This window comes from Globicephala melas, chromosome 9, assembly GCF_963455315.2.
Source record: "Globicephala melas chromosome 9, mGloMel1.2, whole genome shotgun sequence".
Classification (NCBI taxonomy): Eukaryota; Metazoa; Chordata; class Mammalia; order Artiodactyla; family Delphinidae; genus Globicephala; species Globicephala melas.
In genome coordinates, this window is record NC_083322.1 from 58,746,789 (window position 1) to 58,771,747 (window position 24,959).

The 24,959-nt window shown below is 40.4% G+C and overlaps 1 protein-coding gene across 5 annotated transcripts in view; it reads left to right on the forward strand.

Moving 5' to 3' along the window:
* Positions 1 to 24,959, forward strand: part of DYNC1I1 (dynein cytoplasmic 1 intermediate chain 1) — a 335,916-nt gene that overhangs the window by 240,978 nt on the left and 69,979 nt on the right. For all 5 annotated transcript variants that reach the window (XM_060304623.1, XM_060304625.1, XM_030857238.2 and 2 more), the window contains 4 exons: positions 12,013 to 12,159; positions 16,102 to 16,215; positions 18,702 to 18,835; positions 22,483 to 22,627. In XM_060304623.1, the coding sequence (XP_060160606.1) occupies positions 12,013 to 12,159; positions 16,102 to 16,215; positions 18,702 to 18,835; positions 22,483 to 22,627 (540 nt within the window). The remainder of the gene's footprint in view (positions 1 to 12,012; positions 12,160 to 16,101; positions 16,216 to 18,701; positions 18,836 to 22,482; positions 22,628 to 24,959) is intronic.

The window sequence follows — 24,959 nt, forward strand, 5'->3', positions numbered from 1 at the left end:
CTGCAAGTGTCATTATTTCATTCTTTTTAATGGGTGAGTAATACTCCATTGTATATATGTACCACATCCTCTTTATCCATTCCTCTGTCAGTGGACATTTAGGTTGCTTCCATGTCTTGGCTACTGTAATAGTGCTGCTATGAACATAGGAGTGCATGTGTCTTTTCAAATTATAGTTTTGTCAGGATATACGCCCAGGAGTGGGATTGCTGGATCATATGGCAACTCTGTTATTTGGTTTTTTTTTAAGAACATCCGACTGTTTTCCATAGTGGCTGCACCAACTTATATTCCCACCAACAGTATAAGAGGGTTCCCTTTTCTCCACACCCTCTCCAGCATTTTTTTGTCGACTTTTTAAAGATGGCCATTCTGTATGTGTCTTGCATTGTATAGATCTTTAAGAGACTCTCCAGGTACAGGTGAGGATGGAATACACCTCAAAATTTTCACTGATTGTTGTTTTTGAACTTTTTCCTTAACACAGGGCATCGCTTTCTCTTTTTTTTTAACTTTTAAATTTTTTTATTGAATGAAAGATTCTTTAAGATCTATAGTGCTTTACAGTTTTTAGAAGTTTCACACAGATGATTTCATATAATCCCATAATAACCCTTTTTTCCTCCTACCTATATATTGCCCTCTCCCCACTGGTAACCATTAGTTTGTTCTCTGTATCTGTGAGACTGCTTCTTTTTTTGTTTTATTCACTAGTTTGTTGTATTTTTTAGATTCCACATATAAGTGATATAATACAGTATTCGTCTTTCTCTGTCTGACTTATTTCACTTAGCACGATCCTTACCTTTCATTTCCAAAATGGGACCATTTTACCCAAGAGGATCCCATCTCCTAAGGAACCTCTTATTTTTAAAATGTATGTGTATTTCATATTTCCTGAGTTGAGAAGAATGGGTTCCTGTGTCTGTGTCTCTAGGTAGGAAGTCTCTTTTGTTCGTTAAAGCACATGGGGGCACTCTCCCCTTTTCACAAGAGCTAATAACAGTTCACATCATTACTTAGGGGTATAAACACTCATTTAAGAAGGTTGTATTGAAATGGCATTTCTGATTTGGCTGCATAGTGATAAGGTGAAAACAAAGCGTTTTCTCCCAAAGCAGTGACCCAACCGGTTTCCAGCTGTTAGCTGTTCAGTAGACTCCCATGAAATGATTATTTGGTCGCAATCAGTTCTCAGCAGGAAGAACCCACCTCATGGTAGGTCTCACCACAATTGGTGCTAATTAGTTCTGTTGAGTCAGGTGGTCGATCTCTATACTGGCAACAGAAGTCCAGCTGGAAAGGGGTTGGAGACTCCACGCCAAGGCCACTGTAGCAGACGGGAGCCCAAAAGCCCTCTCTGCCCTGTAGGGTTGCATGAGGTCGTCTGTGATCGTGAGTCCCACGTCCCATGGCGTGAAGTCAGAAGGGGGAGGATTGTATATCTCCAAGAGAAAGTGCACCTGCATTCAGTTCAGATGCAAGATTTCACAGTATATTGACTTCGAAATCAGCCAGGCCATAGTTCGGATTTGAGCTTTGCCACTTAAGCCCATGACGTTACTTGCCTGAGTCTGGGTTTTCTAATCTGAAGAAAAAGAGGCAAAATTACCCACCTAATAGGACTGATAGAGAGATGTATACAGCGTGCTTGGCACTTAGTAGGTGCTCAAAAATTTGGAATGCCCCCACAAGTAAATAACCATGTAATCTAGTGTGACAGTGATAATGTTCATTAGCCCTCCTAATACTAAACAAGAAAACTCTCAGGTGTTCAGTGTCAGCTTGGAGCATGATGCTGAAGGGAACTTGGGACCTAAACCTTTAGTATCCCTCTCAGTGACCTCTTTCTAAGAGCCTAATCACTTAGGAGGGAAGGGGAAGCCAGGAGAGATGTAAAAACTAGCAAGTCAAATGGAAGGAAATTAAGCAGTGGCACTTTGGCAGAGGAACTTTTATTGTATCTTATGTGTCTCAGTTGGCCAGGTTGTGCAAATGGGTGCATGACCCCATGAAGGAAACATCCCAGGCATGGCCTACACGGATGCAAAAGGAGATTCATCTCACAGTGACTTTCAGCCATACTCAACTAATTCATTGTTTGCAGGTCCTCCAGATTTCTCAGTGACACAAAGCACAGACCTCCAAGCCTCTTCAAATTCTGATTCAGTAGATCCAGGCTGGGACCCAGGAATCTGTGTTTTTAATAAACTAAGTACTTATGTTCAGATAAGTTCAAGAACCATTGCTTTAAAACAGTACTGTTCACTTGACTGCACGTGGGAACTTCCTGTGCAATTTTAAAAAGTCTTGATGCCTGGGTCCTACCCCCAGAAATTCTTATTTAATTGGTATGGTTTGTGGCTTGAGTACTGGGGAATTTTAAATAGGTCCTCAGATGATGCTAAGGTACAGGCAAGTTTGGAGTAACACTGACTTAGAAAATAGCTTGAGGGGTCCATGCACCTGCAAATGATGAATAATAATCAGATGTAAAGTCACATCACAGATAAGTAAGTCCCAGCTCGACTCAAAAGTGTGAAATATGGGGCTTCCCTGGTGGCGCAGTGGTTGAGAGTCCGCTGCCGATGCAGGGGATGTGGGTTCGTGCCCCGGGCCGGGAGGATCCCACATGCCGCAGAGCAGCTGGGCCTGTGAGCCATGGCCGCTGAGCCTGTGCGTCCGGAGCCTGTGCTCCACAACGGGAGAGGCCACAACAGAGGCCCGCATACCGCAAAAAAAAAAAAAAAAAAAAAAGTGAAATATGTTAACATAAGAAAAATCCCATTTCAGAAATCTTTCTGGAATCAGCATGTAGATTATCCCATTGCCCTAGAATTTTGTTGTATTCAAAAGTTCTTGCACCGAAAGGACTAAGATTTAGAGCCTAAATTTTCCTAAATTGGCAGTGCTTGCAATATGAGTATGCCTGAATAATAATGTGGCATGAATCTCATCTTGGCTTTCACTGTAGAGTTATCTCTGGTGCTAACATTTCACAGTTTCCTCCTCGTCCTCTTCCTCATTACCCAAAGTCAGCAAATTGTCAGGACTTAGAATTGCCATCAATAACAGGAGCTATAACCAAGCATGAAGAGCCATTAAACCAGAGAGACTCAGTGTCCCAGGAAGGAGCAGAGGGTTGTCAAAATAAGGACTCCAAAGAGTTAAAACATGTAACAAAAGGTGCAGTAAAACTTCTCGGAGACAATTTCTCAACCTAGATCATCAAGGCGGGACCTAGCATTACTATCAGAACTGCTTAGAAAAGATTGGTTGAGCAAAATGAAAACGTCTCTGGACCTTTGTTTTCTCTGGAAGTGTTTCTTCAAATCACAGAAGTCACTTCTAACTCTATATAGGGGCATGCAATATTGTTTATCGTCTTTAAACTGCATTACTTAATTCAAATCTTGCAACGGCCCCGAGGGAAGAGAGGCAAAGAAAATGCCCTGTTTCTAGGCAGGATAAGAACTCTCGTGCTGCTGCCATGAATTGAAAATTCAGGCGTAGAATGAGACCTCACTTTAATTAGGATGGCTACTATAAAATAAAACAAAATAAAAGCAGAAAATATGAATCAGCAAGGGTGTGGAGAAATTGGAACCTTTGTGCATTACAGGTAAGAATGTAAAATGGTGCAGCCACTATAGAAAACAGTATGAGAGTCCCTCGAAGATTTAAAAATGGAATATGATCCATCAATTCCACTCTCAGGTATACACCCAAAGGAATTGAAAGCAGAATCTTGAAGAGATAATCTGTATACAATTACAGTATTTGTAAATATTGTATATTTACAGTAACGTTATTCACAATAGCCAAAAAGTAGAAGCAACCCAAGTGTCTATTGACAGACGAATGGATAAACAAAATGTGCTATATGCATATGATGGAATATTATTCAGACTTAAAAAGGAAAGAAATTCTGTTATATGCCACAGCATGCATGCTCTAATAGTAGTGCTACCTGGGTATAATAACACCTTTATGACATGCTAAGTGACACATGACAAATGTCACAAAAGGCACTCTGATTCCATTTACATGAGGTTCCTAGAGTAGTCAAATTCATAGAGACAGAAAGTAGACTGCTGGTTGCCAAGGGCTGAGAGGAGGGTGAGAATGGGGGATGCGTGTTTAATAGATACAGAGTTTGAGTTCGGGAAGATGAAAATGTTCTAGAGATGGATGGTGGTGATAGCTACACAACAATGTGAATGTACTTAATGCCCCTGAACAGTACACTTAATAATGGCTAATAATTTTATGTTACATGTATTTCAGCACAATTTTAAAAATAAATAAATAATTTGCAAATGTGCAAAAAAATTAAGGCTTAGAGGATGTATACAACTAGTAGGTATCAGAGCAGGAAGTCAGGTCTCGAGATTCCAAGTGTGTCAACCCTCCCTTTCCACCTTCAGAACCTCTCAGGGAGTAGAAACTGAAGAAGCTATTCGGGGGAAGTAAAGAGAATAATTATTTCAGGAAAGAGTGGTCAAAGTAGTCCAGACAGTTGTCCTGAAGATAAGAAATAAGGTTGTTAAGGTTCATGAGATAAAGACCATGTCAGCACACCGACTTTTCTGTTGTTGTTGGAAGTGTTTTAATTATGGATTGAATTTTTATTCTTTTTAATTTTATTTTTATTTTCTTTCTTTATTTGAAGGATAGTTGATTGACAGTGTTGTGGCAATCTCTGCTGTACAGCAAAGTGACTCAGTTTTACACACATATGTACATTCTTTTTTTAATGTTCTTTTCCATTATGGTTTATCCCAGGAGATTGGATATAATTCCCTGTGCTATACAGCAGGACCTTGTTTATCCATTCTAAATGTAATAGTTTGTATCTACCAATCCCAAATTCCCAGTCTACCCCTCTCCCTGCCCCCTCCCCCTTGGCAACCACAAGTCTGATCTCTATGTCTGTGAGTCTGTTTCTGTTTTGTAGATAGGTTCATTTGTGCCGTATTTTATTTTTTTATAAATTATTCATTTATTTTTGGCTGTGTTGGGTGTTCTTTGCTGCGCACAGACTTTCTCTAGTTGTGGCGAATGGGGGCTACTCTCTTCGTTGTGATGCATGGGCTTCTCATCACGGTGGCTTCTCTTGTTGAAGAGTATGGGCTCTAGGCGCGTGGGCTTCAGTAGTTGTGGCTCACGGGCTCTAGAGTGCAGGCTCAGTAGTTGTGGTGCATGGGCTTAGTTGCTCTGCGGCATGTGGGATCTTCCCGGACTAGGGCCTGAACCCGTGTCCCCTGCATTGGTAGGCGGATTCTTAACCAGTGTGCCACCAGGGAAGGTCCCGTTCATGCCATATTTTAGATTCCACATATAAGCAATGTATATATATTTTTAAATTTTAAAAGTTTTTAATTAAAAAATTTTTATTAAAAAAATCGAGATATAATTCACACATCATAAAATTCACTATTTTTAAGTGTACAATTCAGTTTTTTTGCGTGTATTCAGAGTTGTGTAACCATCACCACTGTCTAACTTCAGAACATTTTTATCACCCCAAGAAGTTGACCCAGACCCATTAGTAGTCATTCCCCATTCTCCCCCAACCCCCATTCCTGAGCAACCACTAATCTTCCTTCTGCCTCTGTGGATTTGTCTCTTCTGGACATTTCATATAAATAGAATCATACAATATGTGACCTTCTGTGACTTCTTAGCATCCTTTCAAGGTTCATCCATGTTATAACACGCATCAGTAGTTCCTTCCTTTTTATTGAATAATATTGCATTGTATGGTTTCACCACATTTTGTTTATTCCTCAGTTGATGGACATTTGGGTTGTTTTCACTTTTTGGCTATTATCAACAATGCTGCTATGAACATTTATGTACAATTCGAGTAGTTACATGTTTTCAGTTATCTTGGGTACATACCTAGGAGTGGAATTGCCGGGTCAGATGTTAACTCTATGTTTAATGGTTTCAGGAACTGCCAGACTGTTTTCCAGAGTGGCTGCCTCATTTTACATTCCTACCAGCACTGTATGAGTGTTCCAATGTCTCCGTAGCCTCACCAACAATTATGATTTTCCTTTTTTGTTTGTTTCTTCCCTTAGCTTTCCTGAGGTATAATTGACATGTAAACATTTAAAAATTATAGCTATCTTAGAGGGTGTGAAGTGGCACCTCATCGTGGTTTGCGCACTAACTTTTGTGTACTCAGCACACAGCCCAGGTCTAGGGACGCACAATACTGAGATGCACGAAAATTCCAAGGGATTTGAAGAAAGGTCATTGGAATGAGTGGTTTCTAATCTCCCAGAAATCAGATTTTAGAATCAGCTGCTTTACATTAATTTTTTTAAAATACAAACTGAGTCAAGCAGTAGCAACAAGCTAATTCAGCTTTTGCTCCTGCACACCCCATTACTAATGGGGTGGTAACTTTCATAGATGGTAACTCGTAGAGTTTAGAAGAGTGACGTGTGTACCCTAGGATAGAGACTTAGGCATAGGAAAAGAGAGCTCTGAAAGAGGAAAGACCCTTTCCCTTCATCTCAATTAAAGTTAAATGCCCAACTCATGACTCATGTCTTGGTTTTTCCACCTTCACAACCTTCTACATTGTCAGATGCCTGGTGCTGCCTGATTGCCTGTAAGAGGTGTTTTGACAGCAGTGTTCTCCAATTACATTTGTTTCCATTAACATAAGAAATATCTTTGAGGGTTTCTTAGGTACTTGCAGAAATATATACTAGCTCACTAGTAGCCAGAAGCATCTGATCTGTCTGCCTCACAACCCTCTGACAGCTAAGCATTAGCTTTTAGACAAATAAAATGTCAGCCACCATTAAACAGCATATGGCAACAATATGGCCATTCCCTCTCAAGGATTAACTTCTCCCCAGAAGAGATGGTACTTGAAATAAGAGATGCTTTTGAATGCAGGGCCCCTATCCCTCCTGCCCAGGCATGATGGCTGGGGAGCGGGCAGAGTGCTACACACAAAAGGACCCGGGCGACCAGATCAAATGTGAACCTACGGCACCAGCTGCCCAACCAGCAGTGACCAAAGGCTGTTTGCCCTGGGCATCTGGGTCTGTGGTTAAGGGAGAGTACCATCCTTAAGCTGGCCTGGATTAACTCTATAAAATAGAAAACAGCCCCACAGCCACTTAAAGAGGGCTCGGGGCCGACTGGAATTGAATGCAGTTGGTGTGCAGTGCGAGGAGGGAGACGTGGAGAATGGAGCCTCCGCCCGGCTCGTCTCTGTGGAATTCCCTTAGTGAGTGGGGTGAAATTAACTGCCTGGTCTCGAAATAGATGACGAGAGCGTGGAACCCTGTTCTAGTGGGTCAGCTCGTGTGCAAATGGCCATGTGGCAATATGGTTAAGGAGGAGGGCTGCCTTTGCACCAGGCAGTCTGTACAAGATTAGAAAATAAACAGTTTCCTCAGGAGCCTCTGGGTGCCCACGTCTGCGGAGGACACCAGAAACTGTCAATAGAGATAGCCTGATCCTCCAGACATAGTCTCACCACCTTGCTTGTCCTGGTTTGGGGGGACTATAGTATGTAAAATAATCAAAATGGCATGCTCGTCCTATTGGAAATAGTGGTTCCTCATGTAATAATGTCTCTGTGTTACTTGTATTGGAATATAGACGGTCAAGCTCACCACTTTTACACGAAGCTTTTAATAGGAGCTTATCATATTTCTGGGGCCTGATTTGACCATCAACATGGCCACGTAAATGAAATCACTAGCTGTGTTAAAACAGTTCGACTGTAGTCTCGGGAAAACTTACTTTGATTGAACAGTCAGCATTGTCCCAAAATTCTCATCATCTTTATCATTATTTTTCCACTTATGTAAACAACTTGATTTGAATGTTTAAAGGCCATATGTTATTTTCCAAAATAATTTCAAGGCTCTAATTTTTTTTTTTTTTTTTTTTTTTGCGGTACGCGGGCCGCTCACTGTTGTGGCCTCTCCCATTGCGGAGCACAGGCTCCGGACGCGCAGGCTCAGCGGCCATGGCTCACGGGCCCAGCCGCTCCGCAGCATGTGGGATCCTCCCAGACCGGGGCACGAACCCGTGTCCCCTGCATCGGCAGGAGGACTCTCAACCACTGTGCCACCAGGGAAGCCCTCAAGGCTCTAATATTTTAAAGAAAAAAATAAAATAGGTAAAAAGTTAAAACTACAAACTATATAGATATGTATTCTTACAGAGCCAAGAATAACAAGGGTAGGGAAGCTTCTTGTTTCCAATTTGTTTGTCTAAATTGTATTAATCATGTAATGCTTTATTATGACACTGAATAACTGAGTGAATACAAAATTTTAAATGCCCAGGAGAGTGATGAAATTTTTAAGATAGCATTAGTATTATTAATTTTTTTCATAGAATATGTCTTCAGAAAATGTTAATATGAGAACAGCATAGAACAACAACTGTTAAATATGAGAACAACAGAAAGCCACATGTTTTAGTAGTGTCAGTCACTTTTTCTGGAATGCTTTTTTACTCTTTACCCAATAGATATAACTGACAGGATGATATCATCCTTTGCTCTTTATGCTGACAGTCAATAAATTCCATGACAATTGGCAACAACAACTAGATCAGTAGCTGTATGAACAGTGCAAGGTTGCAGGGATTTTTCTAAGACACTTTACTAGTCGCTGTTTGATGCAGACTTTCCAAATTAGAAGAGGAGCTGTCTCTTGTCAGGACTGTAGTTGGGGGACTGTTCCCATGTGTCTAAAGTAACCTAAACATTTGGCTGAAAAATTAAAAATTCAGTCAATCAACCAAGTGTTTGCTACCATTAAATCAAACATCAGGGTACTTTGAAACATCTCAAGAAATGACTAAATTCTAAACTTTACATGTAGATAATTGTGATCATACTGCCTTAGAGTTTCCATATGAATAATACTATGTCAAATGTGGCATACCCTAGAGATCTATTTTTAACATTTATACATAGTCTATAATACACAGAATATTTACTATAATTAACATACTGAGCTTAAAAAAATAAGTGCAATTGATGAATCACAAATTCTCCATCATTTCTTATCTTCCAGATATAAAATAAGTATTTCTACTCTTTTTTCCTCATGGAGGTATCGTAAAGGTTGGTTTTCAGCAAAACAAAGTAGACTCTAATGGCAGAACTCTGATGCTCCAAAGTGGTGTTACTCTTTTTTTTTTAGCACCAATTTGACTTTTTTTAATTAAAGTATAATTGATTTACAACGTTGTTTGTTTCTGGTGTACAGCAAGTGATTCAGTTATACATATATATATTCTTTTTCATATTCTTTCCATTATGTTTTATTACAGGATATTGAATATAGTTTCCTGTTCTATACAGTAGGACCTTGTTTCTTATCTATATTATATATAGTAGTTTGTATCTGCTAATCCCAAACTCCTAACTTATCCCTCCCCCACCCTTTTCCCCTTTGGTAACCATAAATTTGTTTTCTGTGTCTATGAGTCTGTTTCTGTTTCATAATAATTTGACTTTTTATCAAATGTAAAGAGAATTCTGAATTCGAGATGGGGGTGCTTTTCTGACATTTAACGTTTTTTGAAATGATTTAGTTAGTACTTAGCACTGTGTGTTCAATGAATGAATGCAAAGTGGACACATAATGAATGAAAAAGTGGGAATTAAGTTCTCACCTTGTGGTGTTGGATTCTGGTTGATCACCAACTATGTATTTCTGTTTTGTAGAAATACCTCCACTGTTTTTCTGTAGTTTAGTCTCTTAACAAACTGTGTAAGGTTTGGAGCAGTATTTGCTGAGATTTAAGTGAAACACAAAAGCAATTAAGTAGTTTAATTCTGGATTTTTCAAATTTAATGACATTCTGTTATCTATATCCATTGGAGAGCTTTGGTAAATTCAATTGTTGATACCACCTGGATAATTTTAAGTCTTTCTGAAGTTTCAAAGAAAATGTCTCCAACATAGCTCAAGCAGAAAAAGAATTTCATCAATTGAAAGCTCAGAATCGTTTCTGTGAGATGTGTAAAAACAAGAAGCTGACCAGCATTATTTTCTTTTTCTTTAATTCAGTACCATTATTGAGAGTTATTCTTGAACTTTATGAAAACCAGATTGGGGCACAAGCATGCTCCCCATTGAATCGTGCTCAAGGAATTGGAATTGAGAATCATTCAAACTAGGAAAACATGACATTGAAAAATAGTCTACATTCTTTATTGTACTTCAGAGAATCTGAGACTCTGAGTAGGAGCTAGCCTTAGGCTGATAGTAGATCTGACTTTTTTTTTTTTTTTTTAACGGACAGTTAGCTTCCCAGTCACAAAGAGGTTATCGTTTCTTTTTCAATGACTTCTTCGCTTTACTGGCTTAACAGTTAAACCGTTGATCCTCTCTCTGCCTCTCTCTCTCTCTGCTCAGAAAGCAGTGGTTTCTCACTATTGCCCACAGAAAACAGTCCACACAGTGCCTGCCGTTCAAGGTCCACTCTTGTCTGGCCCAGGTGAACCCTTCAGTCACATTTCCTACTCCCTGCTTCTTCCATGCAAGCTTCTTCCAGCCAAACCAGACTGTGGCTGTTCAGCAGCCTCTGCTTTGGAGCCTCCAGTCTTGTCTTCCCATTATCCCATCTCTCAGGGATCACTGTTTCTTTTCCTCTCCGCTTGCTGAACATTCCACATTTACATCAAAGGTGATGCATTCCCTTTCATGAGGTCTTTCTAACCATCCCACCCTTTCCGCTCCCCTCTTCTTTCCCCTCTCCTAGCTAAACCAAACCTTTCTCACCACCCCCCTCCACGCCACACACACACACGCTCCTGTGACCTAGTCATGGCCCATATCACCTTCAGGGCTGCTGCTTGTGTGTGCAAGTTGTGACCTGCATAAGCATCTCAAACCCAAGGGACAAGTGAGGACAAAAATCTACCTTCCTCCCCACTTGCCAAGGCGCACGCCCACGTGACCACCTTTTTTTATTCCATACAAAGGTATGGACTAGCATGTAGGGACCAGCGGCAGCATGTTCATCGAACGCATGCTTTTTAGTTTTCTTTCCTAGGGCACAGGTTTGTCGAGGGCAGTGACTACCTTTGTATTCTCATCATGCCTGGTACAATGCCTTCCTTACACATAAGATCACTCATTGAATTTAACTGAAAGGGTGAAATGTGTTTATTAAAAACAATTACTTTTGTGTATAAATGCAACCATGTAAAGCACAACAGGAGTCACAGTGGACTTCTTGGCAAATGTGGAACAGCCAGCTTGTCTGATTTTAAATGTATCATGGCTCCTGCTCAGCTAAGTAATTTCCTATAAAACGTAGTGCCCGGTAGTCTTCTGTGGAATTTTAGAAACCACATTCATGATGCTATGACAGGCCATGGCAGAGTTGGACTGAAATCCATTTCTGACTGTTAAAATAGGCAAAGAATAACATTAAGAATTGTCTGAAGTGGGCAGGATAAAGGTCAGGAGAATGCCCATGGGAGGCGAGGGAATTTGGGGCGGAACCAGTTGGATCAGTCTGAGATCAGTACACTTCCTAGAAGTCTACATTAAGCCAAAAAGAAAAAAAAAGTACCCAGTCTCAGAGTCCTCAGAGCCTTGCCAACACTGTACACGGATGCAGACATGCCCTCAAATAAAGAATTGTTTTGTAAAGACTAATGGAGAATTAATATTAATTCTGATGTGATTTTATTGATAAATGGGAAATATCCACAAACCCAAGCTTTACAGACCACAAAACATGATGTACGTAAGATAGGGTTTATGCCTATTTGATGACGTGGCCGAGACTTCAGATTTCAAGTTTCAAGGAGTAAACATCGGCTAACCTCTCCAGGGAAATTCTGTGTCTGTGTACAAAATGTCCTACACGCTCTGCACTTAACATTTGCTTTGTGTTTTCCAGGATGTGCTGAGTTTATGGGATGAGCAGTTTTTTCTTCAGGAAGAAACAAGCCTCCTCTGACCATTTCACACAATACCTTTCTCCTCTTCCCTCCCACAGTCCTCCGTGATGTCAGTCTGCTTTGCTCGTTTCCATCCCAATTTGGTAGTTGGTGGGACTTACTCGGGCCAGATTGTCCTGTGGGATAATCGCAGTCATCGGAGGACGCCAGTCCAGCGGACACCCTTGTCGGCTGCTGCACACACAGTAAGTCAAGCTTTTGTCACATCCCGGTCAGCCATCCAAGCCCTGAAAGAGGGGATAACTGACAGAAGTACGGCTGTTGTTAGCAACTCCAACTTCGAAGTATCTAACTTACAGTGATTGCTTTCTGACTGACTAAAGGAAAGCCGAGTGGAAAGTAGATGAAGGAAGCACTGGGTTTAGAGGACTCTTAACGGTCTACAAGTTTTAACACATAGAAAGGATCTCTTTGGATGTCCCATAAAGCTACAGGGAGGATAGCTTAAAACTGAAAAATGCCACAGGAAGAAACCTTGGAAGAAGCATCTGTGAAATTGTTTTCCCAAAGAAACTCTTCACATTTACATTATAAGGTGGAAACTCATATTTTCAAATAGACCATAAAGAGTAAGCACTTTCCGTCTAGGGATGGCATATGGGACTTTTGCCAATAGGCCTTTTCCACTGGTGATTTGAGGGAGTGCTGTGACTTTAAATTCTGGAATGCATGGTGTAAGTCTCAACGATAAAGTCTACAGTGACAGTATAATCCCTAGGGTTAAAAGTCAACATCTCAAAACCATTACCCATAATTTAGCAGAAGAGTTTCAGTATAGTGTTCGTAAGACAACTAGTCTGTCATTTCCTTTAAGAGAATGACAGGTGTGTTTAGCAATTGTTAGGAGGAATAAGAAGACAGGCATGTCTCCATCAATCTCTGCTACCCTGACATTCAGGGGAATTGATGTCCTTTCTCTGAAATGCCCAAATTATGCCCAAGGATACAGCTCTGCTATTGTTTCAATTTCCTTAATGTGGTTGCCTCATTTGTTTCATCTGCTGGCCTCAACACCATCTAGCTTTGAAAAAGAACTGCTAGCTGCTTTAGCCGAGACCATGAAGAGGAAAATTCTTCCACTCTTGTAAGATCGACGATGCGAAATGACAAATACCAAGTCAGCCTTAATTCTGATTGACTTGGGCCTAACACACATGCAGGTGAAACTAGTTCTTGGGAATCTGGGAAAATTGCTCTTGCCTACCCCATTTCTCCAAACTAATAACAGAAAATTGTGACCCAAGAGGAGACGGGCTTGATGCAGGTGTTTGCTCAAGGAGCATGAAGCCATTTCTTGGCCCTGTGTGTATATCTGGTGCGTTTGTAAGCATACCTCCTGAAATTTCAAAAAGTTATAAATCCAGGTATCAGAACGTTTAGCACGAAGCTTTTGGGGAGAATCCAAATGCTGCAGGGGCTCTTCCAAAGTATTCATCTCTTTTCCAAGCAACTTAGGATGTGATCTTCACAACGAAAATACTGTTATTATCAAACAGAGTGACATTATTTCTGTTAGAAAATAAAATAACAGGTTTTTTCTCTTTTGCTGTGTTTCGTTGAATCCACAGCTCAAAGAGCACAGTTAATTTTTTGACTTGTCTTTCAACTTCCACTCATGCCTGGCTCACTGGTACCAGGATCAAAAGTGGTTAAGGAAAGAGAGTCCCACCACAGATTACTCACTAATTTCCTTTCACACCCACCACACATATGCATTTGGGACAACAGGAAATCCTAATTAAAGCAAAAACCTTCTGGCACACAGTAAGTTTATTCCTAAAATAAATAAAAACAATCTGGCTTCTATACTGGAAAAATGAGCGGTACCGTTGCTTTTTTCTTTCCATTAAGCAGAGTGATGTGTGTTTGTGTGTGTGTATAAGTAGGCATGCCCACGTGTCTGCTTCTGTTCTGGTTTCTTTACATCTCTCTTTTCTTTTAAACTGAGTTTTATTGCTCCTGAAAGCACAGGCCAGTAGTACTGATTAAAGCCAGGGAGGGGCTACCACACACATTCCTTCTCAGGGCATTTGCTCTCTACATCCTTCTAGATGCCTTCTTTCCCTACTACACCCACCCTTAGGAGTCCCGATCCATTAGGGTTTTGGAGATTTGTGTTGATGCTCTGTGGTTAACAGAAGAAACCCTGTTGGACTCTCGCTAAAAAACACTAGGCAGACTTGGGGCTCATAACAATGTTTGGACCTTGCTTTCTCATTCTTCAGTTTACTGAGTCTGCCATTTTCAGGCGACAATGTGTCTCATCCATTCTTCCAGTTTATTTGCGTGCAGAGCTTAGAACGCCATGTGACTCACCCTTGAGTTTGTACTCTGCTGTACGTTCCACATACACCAGAGACTTGGGAAAAAGCATTGTCCACAGCCCCCCAACCAGTCAGTCCTTTTGGTATTTAGAGACCTGATCAGAAGAATATTTCGTTCCAGATCTCTGCCGTACTTACCACTGTCCAGGTTTCTGCAGGAACGTGGTGTGAAAAAGACATAGGGACTTGGTTGACTCTCCATCAGCATGGGTAAAAGAGGTGATGCAGTTGCCAAAACAAGTGTAAATCTTAAGATGCATTAATACAGGCGTTTTTTTTTTTTATCACATGAGAAGCGACAATTCAATGCTCCCTGTATTTCTGTATTCAGTTAGTCAGAATGTACGTAGACGGTTATGTTTCATTCTCAGAACTTCACTGGAAGGGGAACTCGGACAAAATATAGCGTATTCGAAAGAGAGTGTCCAGGTTGGGGAAGGTATTGAACACCAGGTCCTCAGCGCATTTGAAGGAATTGGTGATGATTAGTCAGAGCAAGACAAGACTTGGGGGGAGGAGGAGTAATGTAAGAACAATGCATACGTATCATTTGACTTGATGTATATGATGTCAGAGGGCACTTCACTGAAAGTATTTCCTTGAGCTTTCTTCATCCCCATTGGTAGAAGGAGGAACTGCCCAAGAATTAGTGCTAAAACTGGCTAAGAAAAGTGTTTAAGCAGAGTTTGGACCACCTCTTGGGAGAGGCAGATGAACAGCTATACTTATGGTTATTACAGTTCCTTCTGACCAGGAGTTTATATGATAATAATAGTTTGAGAACCATCCTTTATATAATATCAACTTTGCAATATTAGAGATTGTTTCATTGTTGTTGTGGCTAGGTATTATGGACAGTAACTCATCAAGAGAGAGACTCAGACTGTCAGCTATTTGCACAGAGAAGCATCGACTAAGTTGTGGTTTGGCCACTGATGGCTAAGCTGCCTGAAATCTAACCCAAATTACTGCTACGTTGTGCTTCTGCTAACCTTGCATTTAGTATTTAATGTGCAGCTGCAAATGATTTTAGCCTACCATTGAGGATTCTACAGAGTAGCATAACCTTCTTGCATTATGACAAAAGGTTAGAGCATCTTGCTTATGATTCCTGGGATGTTTAAGTGACCTTTCTCAAGGCCCTGGCCAAATCTAAGCCTCCGTACGACCCTAAACAATATTTTGAGAAATCTATCATTATCCTAGGTTTTACAGCAACATAAAGAAACCTAATGTAATCTTACTAGGTTCCTTGTGCCAATAATTTCCGCCACCAGTATCTCTCCCTCAAATCAAGGAGGCTGATGAACATTAACCACTTTTTATAAAGCATGTTAACAAATGTCTGGCACTGTGGCTATAACGCACTCAACTCCAGAGTTAGTTAACACTCCTTCCAAAAGGCAGTTGTTCTACCCTTTTGAAGACTGTCTTTTTCCGTCACTCATGGTGAGGTTAGAAGCCAGACCATGTGGTGGAGCCTCATTCAAGTAATACACATTCACCTCCCTGTGCACCTTCTGTCCCATCAATCCTCATTTGCTCCCGTTTGCCTCAGCTCCATTGTACTGCATCTGACCGAGCAAGGTGAAGCTTTCTGAGTATTTCCACTACGACATGTTGCTGCCAGAGCTTTTAAAAAGAAATCAGGTTCAAATCAAAAGTGGCAAATGACCTGAGGCTTGTATTATTGTGGGATTATGTCACTCCTTAATCCTTGTTTTAGAGTAATGTGTTTGACACTCAGATGTAAGCATTTCCTCTTGGATCAGGGTTTGATCCTCCATGTTTATGTTTCTGCAGCATCCCGTGTACTGTGTAAATGTTGTTGGGACCCAGAATGCTCATAACCTCATCACTGTCTCTACTGATGGTAAAATGTGTTCCTGGAGCCTGGACATGCTCTCCACTCCACAGGTGGGTTTGTTTTCCCCTCCACATAAGAGCATCTTGGTTAAAAGAGATAACCTGCCTAATGGAACAGAGTTCCTAAAAGGCAAACTCTCACATCCTATAGGACCTAAAATCGATGTGTGCACTTGAAAGAGTGGTGCCTGTTTTCGGCAGCCTCCTCTTGAAGCCAAACCCATTTCCTTTACCGCAAATCATGTAATTATTGTAATACGTTAATCCTTAGGTCAGTTTCAAGTGAAAATGAAATAATCCATTTTAAAGCATAGTAATTATGGAAGTTGGCTGTGGTAGGAATCGTACTTACCCTACAGCATTGTTAAACAAATATAAACGGGGTTGGAACTCAGCGGAGCGATCCCTGATGGGTCCTTGCCTTGGAGAAAAGGTATCCCAGCAAAACAGAAATCCAAGCCCTCGCTTGTATCTGTAGCCTAGACAACTGCCTTGTGTGTTTGAAGAATTTGTCCAACCATCTGTTTTCTCCTCTGGAATGTTTCTTAGGGTGGCTTCTGCCATTCCTTGCTCAAAAAAACAAGAAGTTGAAAATGAAAAAGTTCCAAGGTTCCCAAACTGCTCCTGATTACAGTAATGAGAGCTAAACAAAGGAGCAGAAGTGCAAGAGACCATTGGGGGGAGGCATCTAAGTGCAACTTTCAGAATATATGTATGTACACTCAGACGGAAGGCACCACTTATATCCACAGATAAATACACACATATCCATACTCTTTCCACATTTCTTGGGGAAAAAAGTACTTCACTGTCCTCCAGCTAAAAACAGAGAAGAATTTCCTGTTATAGCCTTTGACAATGTGAGGAAACATCAAGAAAATTGTAAAAGATATCTAGGATATACTTCTCAATTTTAACATTCCTATTCCCTTTCCTGGAATAACAATGCTGGAATGTCTCTGTCACAATTTTAGAAGACATTAGAAGTTTCAGGATACATAAGGAAATGTGGAAACTGAAAGGAACCTCGCTATAAGTTTCCACAAAATACAGATGAAGAGAATACTAAGACTAAAGAAGTTCTTTTTATAATTTTAGTGTGGGGGGAGAGCTAATAAGTTCCTTACAATTTAAGTTCCTCTATTTTTGCTGATCTTTAACATTTATACAAGTTGGGAGTTGTGTGTGGGTATTTTATAGCTTTGTCTTAAATTTCTCAGCAATATGTTGTTTTCTTTTAAAAGCAAACAGATATGAGTGAACCCTCTAATTAGGAATTTTTAATTGCCCATTTTGCTGATTAAATGTGTGTTTGTTTAGGTTAAAGCCAGTCGTACGGGGGCTACATGACCATTTTTATTAGTTTTGGCATGCCCGCAGACGCCTGTCTCTGTACAGAGATGGAGCATTTCGTGGCATGGCTGTGGATGTCAGGCAGACATGGGAACAGACAACAGTTGCCCTATTCCCTCTCTGTCCCAAGTGGGTGACCAAGAGACCGTACCTTCCCTCTGCTAATTTTAGCCATGGAGCAGACCCCCGGTTGGTCTAGGTTTCTGTATTACACTGTCACAGCATCCCCTCACTAAAGCACTCGCTGCGTCTGGATCTCACAAACTGCAGGCATGTCACATGACCACGAGGTCTGCACTTCCCAGACTGTTAGCATGTGCTTCCGATTTATGGACTCCTTAGCTGCGATGACTAGGTTTATTTGTTTGCATAAAAAAAGACTAAACTTCCAAACAGAATGACATGATCCCCTAGAATGTTGTTTTAAAGTTACTTTAGGTGCACAAAGCAGGCTGTTTGATGTAAATAGCCAGAAATACTCAAGGATGTTAGTTATACTTAACTGTTCTTCACTGTCGTTAAACTTAATTCAGCAGAATGTCTTTTAAAATACACTTGAATTCCCAATTTTGAAAATCATTTTAGATAAAATAAAGACTCTCATTTACCATTTTAAAGACTTATTTAAACATTGTCTTTTGCGGGCTTAGAGCCTACACACCCAATGTCTGCCCTTCATGAAATCTAGTCCCTGTTGAAATCTGGTTTTTATGACCTGAGTGACAACTTTCTGGTTTCAGTCCATGGAGGACACACACTCCTGCTTTGACAAACATGCTTAGTACATCTGATATTAATACAAGTGTATTCTCGCGAACAATTGATGTTGAAAATGTTTGTAAATATAAGGGTATTGTGTGTTGTATTAAAGCCTGGGGCTGACAAGTGTAACCATTACAGTATTATCTTTAGTTTCTGCACCATTAGTTTCAAAATTCTCACCTGTCATCTCTGCCTGACTTCAGAAGCAGCACACACACTGATGAAATACAGCCGGCCTGAAACCAGAGATACACAGAAGCATGAATGTCAGGGGCAGTAAAGCGTGGTTTCTGGCACAGCCGGGGTCTTTTGTAACGCTGTGTGAAAAGCAAACAGGCGATTTAGTCAAATGATTTTTCCGTGCTATCTTTGGCATGGCAAGGAGTTGACAGAGGGGATGTAACCACGCCATGTTTTGGTAGGAGAGCATGGAGCTGGTGTACAATAAGTCCAAGCCTGTGGCTGTTACCGGAATGGCTTTCCCAACGGGAGACGTCAATAACTTCGTGGTTGGCAGCGAGGAGGGTACAGTCTACACGGCCTGTCGTCATGGAAGGTGAGTTTCTGTTTTCTTACCAATGACGTGTTCTTCATTTCCAAAAGTCTGTTATCGCTTTCTGGATTATAACCACCTTGCGTTATGAGAAAGGCATTTCTGAAGAAATGCAAATCACAGCCTCATGTCTTCACGATTTTATAGCATCCTTCTGCTCTAAGGATGCCATTTGTAAGCCTTTGTAAGGCTTTAGCCATTTGTAAGCCTTTGATGGTTCACGTTGCCTGAAGGAAAAAAGTCCAAGCTTCTTAGCATATCATAGAAGATTCTTGATTACCCTTGACTACCTGCCCCTTCCCAGCCTCAGCCTTCAGGCTCCAGCCACGCACCCATCCCCCAATATGGCTGATCCCACCACACCTCTGTGAGTTTGTACATTCGGTTTCTCCCGCTGGGTCTGGTATTTCTCCCATCTTGGCCTGGTTAATTCCTTCTCACCCTTCAAGAGCCAGAACAAAGGTCTTTCCACGCTGAAGCCTCTCTTGACTCTCTTGGACAAAGAAAATCATTTCGCTCTTTATGTTTCCGTAGCATTTTCATTCCCTTTATTCATTCATTCTTTCAAGGAATATTTCCTAAGAACCTACCATGTGCCAGGCACCACCATGTCATAAGGATGCAGTAGGGAACAAAACAGACCTGGAGTTCATATTCTGGTTGAGGGTGAATGACAGTAAAATAATAAACAGGTGCATATGTGGTGTAAGAGGATAAGTACTATGGAGAAAATTAAAGTGGAATAAATGCGATAGGATTACAAGCTGTCAGATAGGTTTGTTGTTTTATATATTTTCGTATCACTTCTACATTAGCATTCATCCCATTTTATTTCAACTATTCAGTCATCTGCCATTTTTCTCTTACTAAACTATTTCCATTTCGTCATTGGTTTCCTGCCTGGTGTGTGGCACATAGTAAGTGAGGAGTTAAAAATGTATATGGGGAATAAAGAATGACAACAACCAAATAATATAGAGAAGTGCCTTAGGGCCCTTCCTCTCAATCAGAGGCTGAAATAGTATGAGATACATAAGGCAGAATGAAGATTCCAGGTGATAAGAATCCTGTCTTGGTTGAGAGATTGGCAGATGCTCCTGGAAAAATCTCAGGAAAAAGTGGAACTCGATAATTTAGACTGGGTTATAAAATTACATGCAAGACTTAATGAATGGACTCACAGCTTTTGAAAGGTTCACTGTGTTCACCTTGGTGTGTTATTTCTCTTTCACTTTAGTAGTTCTAATTCAATTGATTTTTCATCTCTTGCATTCACCACAGGCTATTTAGATTGAACGAGGAACCAGAAATTGTTCCAGGTTCATACTCCAGTGTATTTGTGATTTGTAGAAATAACAGGCATCCGTGGCTCAGCTATATGATTTTTCCATTCACACAGTACAGGCTGTGAAGCTCCTACTGTGCTCTCCACAGAAACAAGCAGTATTTTCCCTGCTCACATGAGTAAAAGATGACTAGGAAGATGTGCCTCATAATTCCATGCCCAACAGTCCTACTTCATAAGTATTGGCTAAAACCACACATCAGTTTTATGAAAGCATAGAAAGATCTGATAGAGTTGTTCATTCATGGAAACGTTCACTGCACAACTGCTCTCAGCAAAGTGCATTGCTAGATGTTGCCAGGCATGCAGGCATCATTTAAACCTGTTCCTATCTTCAAGAAACTGATGATGGTGGGAAAGGTAAGCACACAAACATCTGCAAGACGGGTAGAATGTCGTAAGTGGCATGAGAGAGGCACAGAGAGCAACAGTGGGCCAGACAGACTCACAGGTTTATCTACATACTTTTTAGAATCGACAGGGCACAGGTTCAGTTGACTTAACCCAAGGCTTTAATTATCTGTGAGGGCTATAGAACATGTTCATTGATAACTTTCAGATTTTAAAAAATTTTCTCTAATGTGAATAACCATTTACATGGTGAATATTTTTGTTCTGTGGCTATTGTCCTTTTCGAACACAATCAGAAGATGCACTGTGGTTCAAAGGAAGGGTACCTAAGGTACAAACCACAAATCATTTTACAGTGAGCTTGATTTTGCTTTTTACATTGGTCCATCTATCTGAAATATAAAATACAGATCTCAATAGAGTTGTAAAGTCGTAGGCATTGGGCTTCATAGTGATCTTAAGTGGGTCACATAGGGCTACAGGGGAGAGGTGCGAAATTTCTGTGTTTCACCTAACATGGAAAAGGTGCAAATCCACTTCCATAAATTAAATAAGTTCTTTATTTTGCACCCTATAAACCCTTTCAGGATGCTGTTAAGAGCAAATGGAGTCTCACCAGGGGCCACTTCAAAGATCAGTTCCTCATGTTCTCTAGGACAAATGTAAATGATCACGTGTGGAACTGCTGTTAGCAGTTTGACCAGGCATAATTTTTGAGTGCCTGTTACATGGAACACATGCTGCAGCACTTGGCTCATGATTTCAAATTTTCCTTAGCACACTGACGTTTACTGGTGCTCCAGAAGCCTACATTCTTTAATAACTTAATGCATTCTCACTCTTTGTGACATAATATATGGATTCCACAATCCCTCTGTATTTGTCATATTTATAACCTTGTGCACGTGAATTTTTAAAATACAGCATTTTGGTATATTTTCTAATTGGGTGTGATTGTGTGCAGACTATTGTGGGATAATAGGGGCTGGGAACAATCCCAGCTTAGTTAAATAAACGACATATGTCTGTGGATAACTTTCAAACTGTATCGCCATTTCTCAAATGTGCTCCTGTTGGGGAAAAAGGCGTAAGTTTGCCTCTTTGCTGTTTTGTTCAACAAATGTTTATTGAGCACTTACTGCATGCTAAACAAGGCACCAGCCCTTACGGAATTTACATTTAGCGGATTTGTAAATTACTCTTCTGCTTTCAGTGAAAACATTTTCTCCATATGACATTTAAGTTATTTTGCCTATTATTTTGTGGTGACAAGGGTTTCCACAAAGTTTTACATTTTCAGGTATGTCAGCTTAGTTTAAGAACTTTTTCTCAAAAGGGTAAATGCATGTATTCAAGGATATATGGAGTTTTATAGCCAATAGGCTCCCTGAAAGGAGTTAAAATGGGAGTTGTGTCAAAGTCACCACGAGAGTAGAATCATCTTATTATAAGTATGAAAGCTTTGAGATCTGAGTGTACAGTCGTCCCCTGGTATCCGAATCCACGAGGAATTGGTTCCAGAAGCCCTTGCAGGTACCAAAATCCGAGGATGCTCAAGTCCCTTCTATAAAACGGCACAATACAGTCAGACTTCCATATCGCGGGCTCCGCGTCTGCGGTTATAGAGGACCAGCTGTATGTGTTTTGCATCAAAGCAGCTGCAACCACAGTGATGGGCTTTGAGGCACTCCTGAAGAAGGATTAAATGATAAAAATTTGATATTAACTTCTGAAGATTAAAAAGATGGTATCACCCCATATTGTCTTTTTAGTCACTAAGAGTAGTTTAGCATTTATTTCTCTCAGGGTAACTGAAAGTGGTTTCATGTCTGACGGTTTATGGCTGTGCTAAATCATGGAGAAGTAATCACGCAGAAACAAGCCTGGTTTTTGTAAAGTAATCAGTGCTTTGCGAAGGTCACTGAAACTCTGCTCTTGTGTGGTCTTTGTGCAGCAAAGCAGGTATTGGGGAAGTCTTCGAAGGCCACCAAGGGCCAGTGACAGGAATTAACTGCCACATGGCAGTGGGCCCAATCGACTTTTCACACCTGTTTGTCACGTCGTCGTTCGACTGGACCGTCAAACTGTGGACCACAAAGGTAAGAAAACCTTGATTTACATTCCCAGGAAATACATAGGGGAAGAGGACACTTTTGTCTCTTGGGAGTAGTTGTAGGGAACCTTTAGTCTCTTCCAGGAGACCTGGCATTAGGAATTTGTACAACCTTCTGGTGAACCCGACCTGCCTCAGAGCTAGTTAAGCCTCACTTTCTCAGTCCGTTTTATCTATTTTAACATATATAAGTAATACTGGAGAACACTCTAATTGTAAAAATTCAAACAATGCAAATAATGATAAAACAAGTCCTCCTTCACCAATACTAAGCCTGCCCCTGACATCGCCTTCATTGCCTTCCATCCCAGGTACCCCCTGCTATCAGTTTAGTGTTGAGTGTCCAGAGCATTGCAGTACTTACTCACATACATCTGTACCTATGGAAATACAGGACTTGGGACTTGGGTTTCTTGGTTTGGAGTTATTTTTGAGTTTTTGATGGTTTTTAAGCTAGTAAATGGCACCATCCTATTTGTGCTTTCACAAGTAATTCTGACCATGTTTGGGAGCAAGAAAAACTAGAAAAAGCCACCTGGAAGGAAGGTGCAGGAGTCCAGGGAAGAAATGACAGTGGCTTAGGTCAGTAGTTTGGAATGGAGAGACGTAGATGGATTTGAGAATCATTTATGAGGTAAAAGCCACAGAAACTGGTGACTGATTTGATACAAGGAAGGTGAGAGAGGGAATCAGCAGTAAGAAACCCAGGTTTAAGACTGGGGCAACTGGAGATCTGTGGTGGCATTCATTGCGGTGGAGAACACCCAAGGAGGTGTATGTTGCTGAGGAGTGATGTACGGGTCGTATTTAAGGTGGCTGGGAGGCACAATTCACAGCCTTCACTACGCAGTTTGATAATTGGGACAGAAGCAGAGGGAGCACTTTGGGCTGCTCATAGTTGCAATCAGAACGTTTATTAAGTCCAAGGAGTGGACTTTAAAAGAAATGCTAAAACACAATGCAGAGAAAGAGAAATATTTAGGAAATAAACAGGAGAAATGGAGGTAGAAAAAAAAGATTAAAAAGTAACAACCCAAGAAATAGGAAAAAATTAGAATTGTTTGCGTATAGGGCTTCCTGGGTATTAATGGAGAGGACTGTGTCAAGATGACAGAATTGGCTGTTAACTGTATGAAAAACAACCACACTTAGAAATTCAAACTCAAACCAAGCTGAGAAACCTCAACTATGAGACTGACACAAATCCAAAAGATAACATACTCTGTGAGGAGACCGAAAGAAAACAACCATTCTAATACATTGTCATTGGAAATGCAAATGATACAACGCTAATGGAGGGGAATTTGGCAATATCTAAAAATGATGAATGCATATTTGCTCATTGACAGCAATTCCCGCTTCTAGGATTCTATGCCAAAGATGTACTAGCGATAAATAAGAAAAAGACTTATGCAGAGGGATATTTGTTCAAAGACTACCTTGAACAGCAAAACATTGGAAAAACCCCAAAAGTCCATCAATAGGACACTGGACAAATGAAAAGTATGATACATCCACATGAAGGAGTACTATTCAGATGTAGAAAAGAAATGAAGATGTCCATATGCTTATTATGAAGTGATCTCTAGAATATAGAGGTCACTATATTTTTAAATGAGAAACATAAATAGTATGTTGTCACCATTTAATATTTACTTATATATTTTTTAAATTTAATTTTTATTTTATAGTTGATTTACAATGTTTTGTTAGTTTCAGGTATACAGCAAAGTGATTCAGTTCATTTTCAGATTCTTTTCCCATATGGGTTATTACAGAATATTGAGCTGGGCTATACAGTAGGTCCTTGTTGATTATTTTATATAAAGTAGTGTGTACACATTAATCCCAATCTCCTGATTTATCCTTCCCCCGACCTTTCCCCTTTGGTAACCATAAATTTGTTTTTGAACTCTGTGAGTCTGTTTCTGTTTTGTAAATAAGTTCATTTGTATCATTTTTTTAGATTCCACATAAGTGATATCATATGATATTTGTATTTCTCTGACTTCACTTAGTATAATAATCTCTAGGTCCACCTATGTTGCTGCAAACGGCATTATTTCACTCTTTTTTGTGGCTAATATTCCATTGTATATATATGTACCACATCTTCTTTATCCATTCTTCTGTTGATGGACATTTAGACTGCCTCCATGTCTTCGCTGCTGTAAATAGTGCTGCAGTGAACATTGGGGTGCATGTTTCTATTTGAATTATGGTTTTCTCTGGATATATGCCCATGAGTGGGATTGCTAGATCATATGGTAATTCTAGTTTTTGTTTTTTAAGGAGCCTCCATAATGGTTGTACCAGTT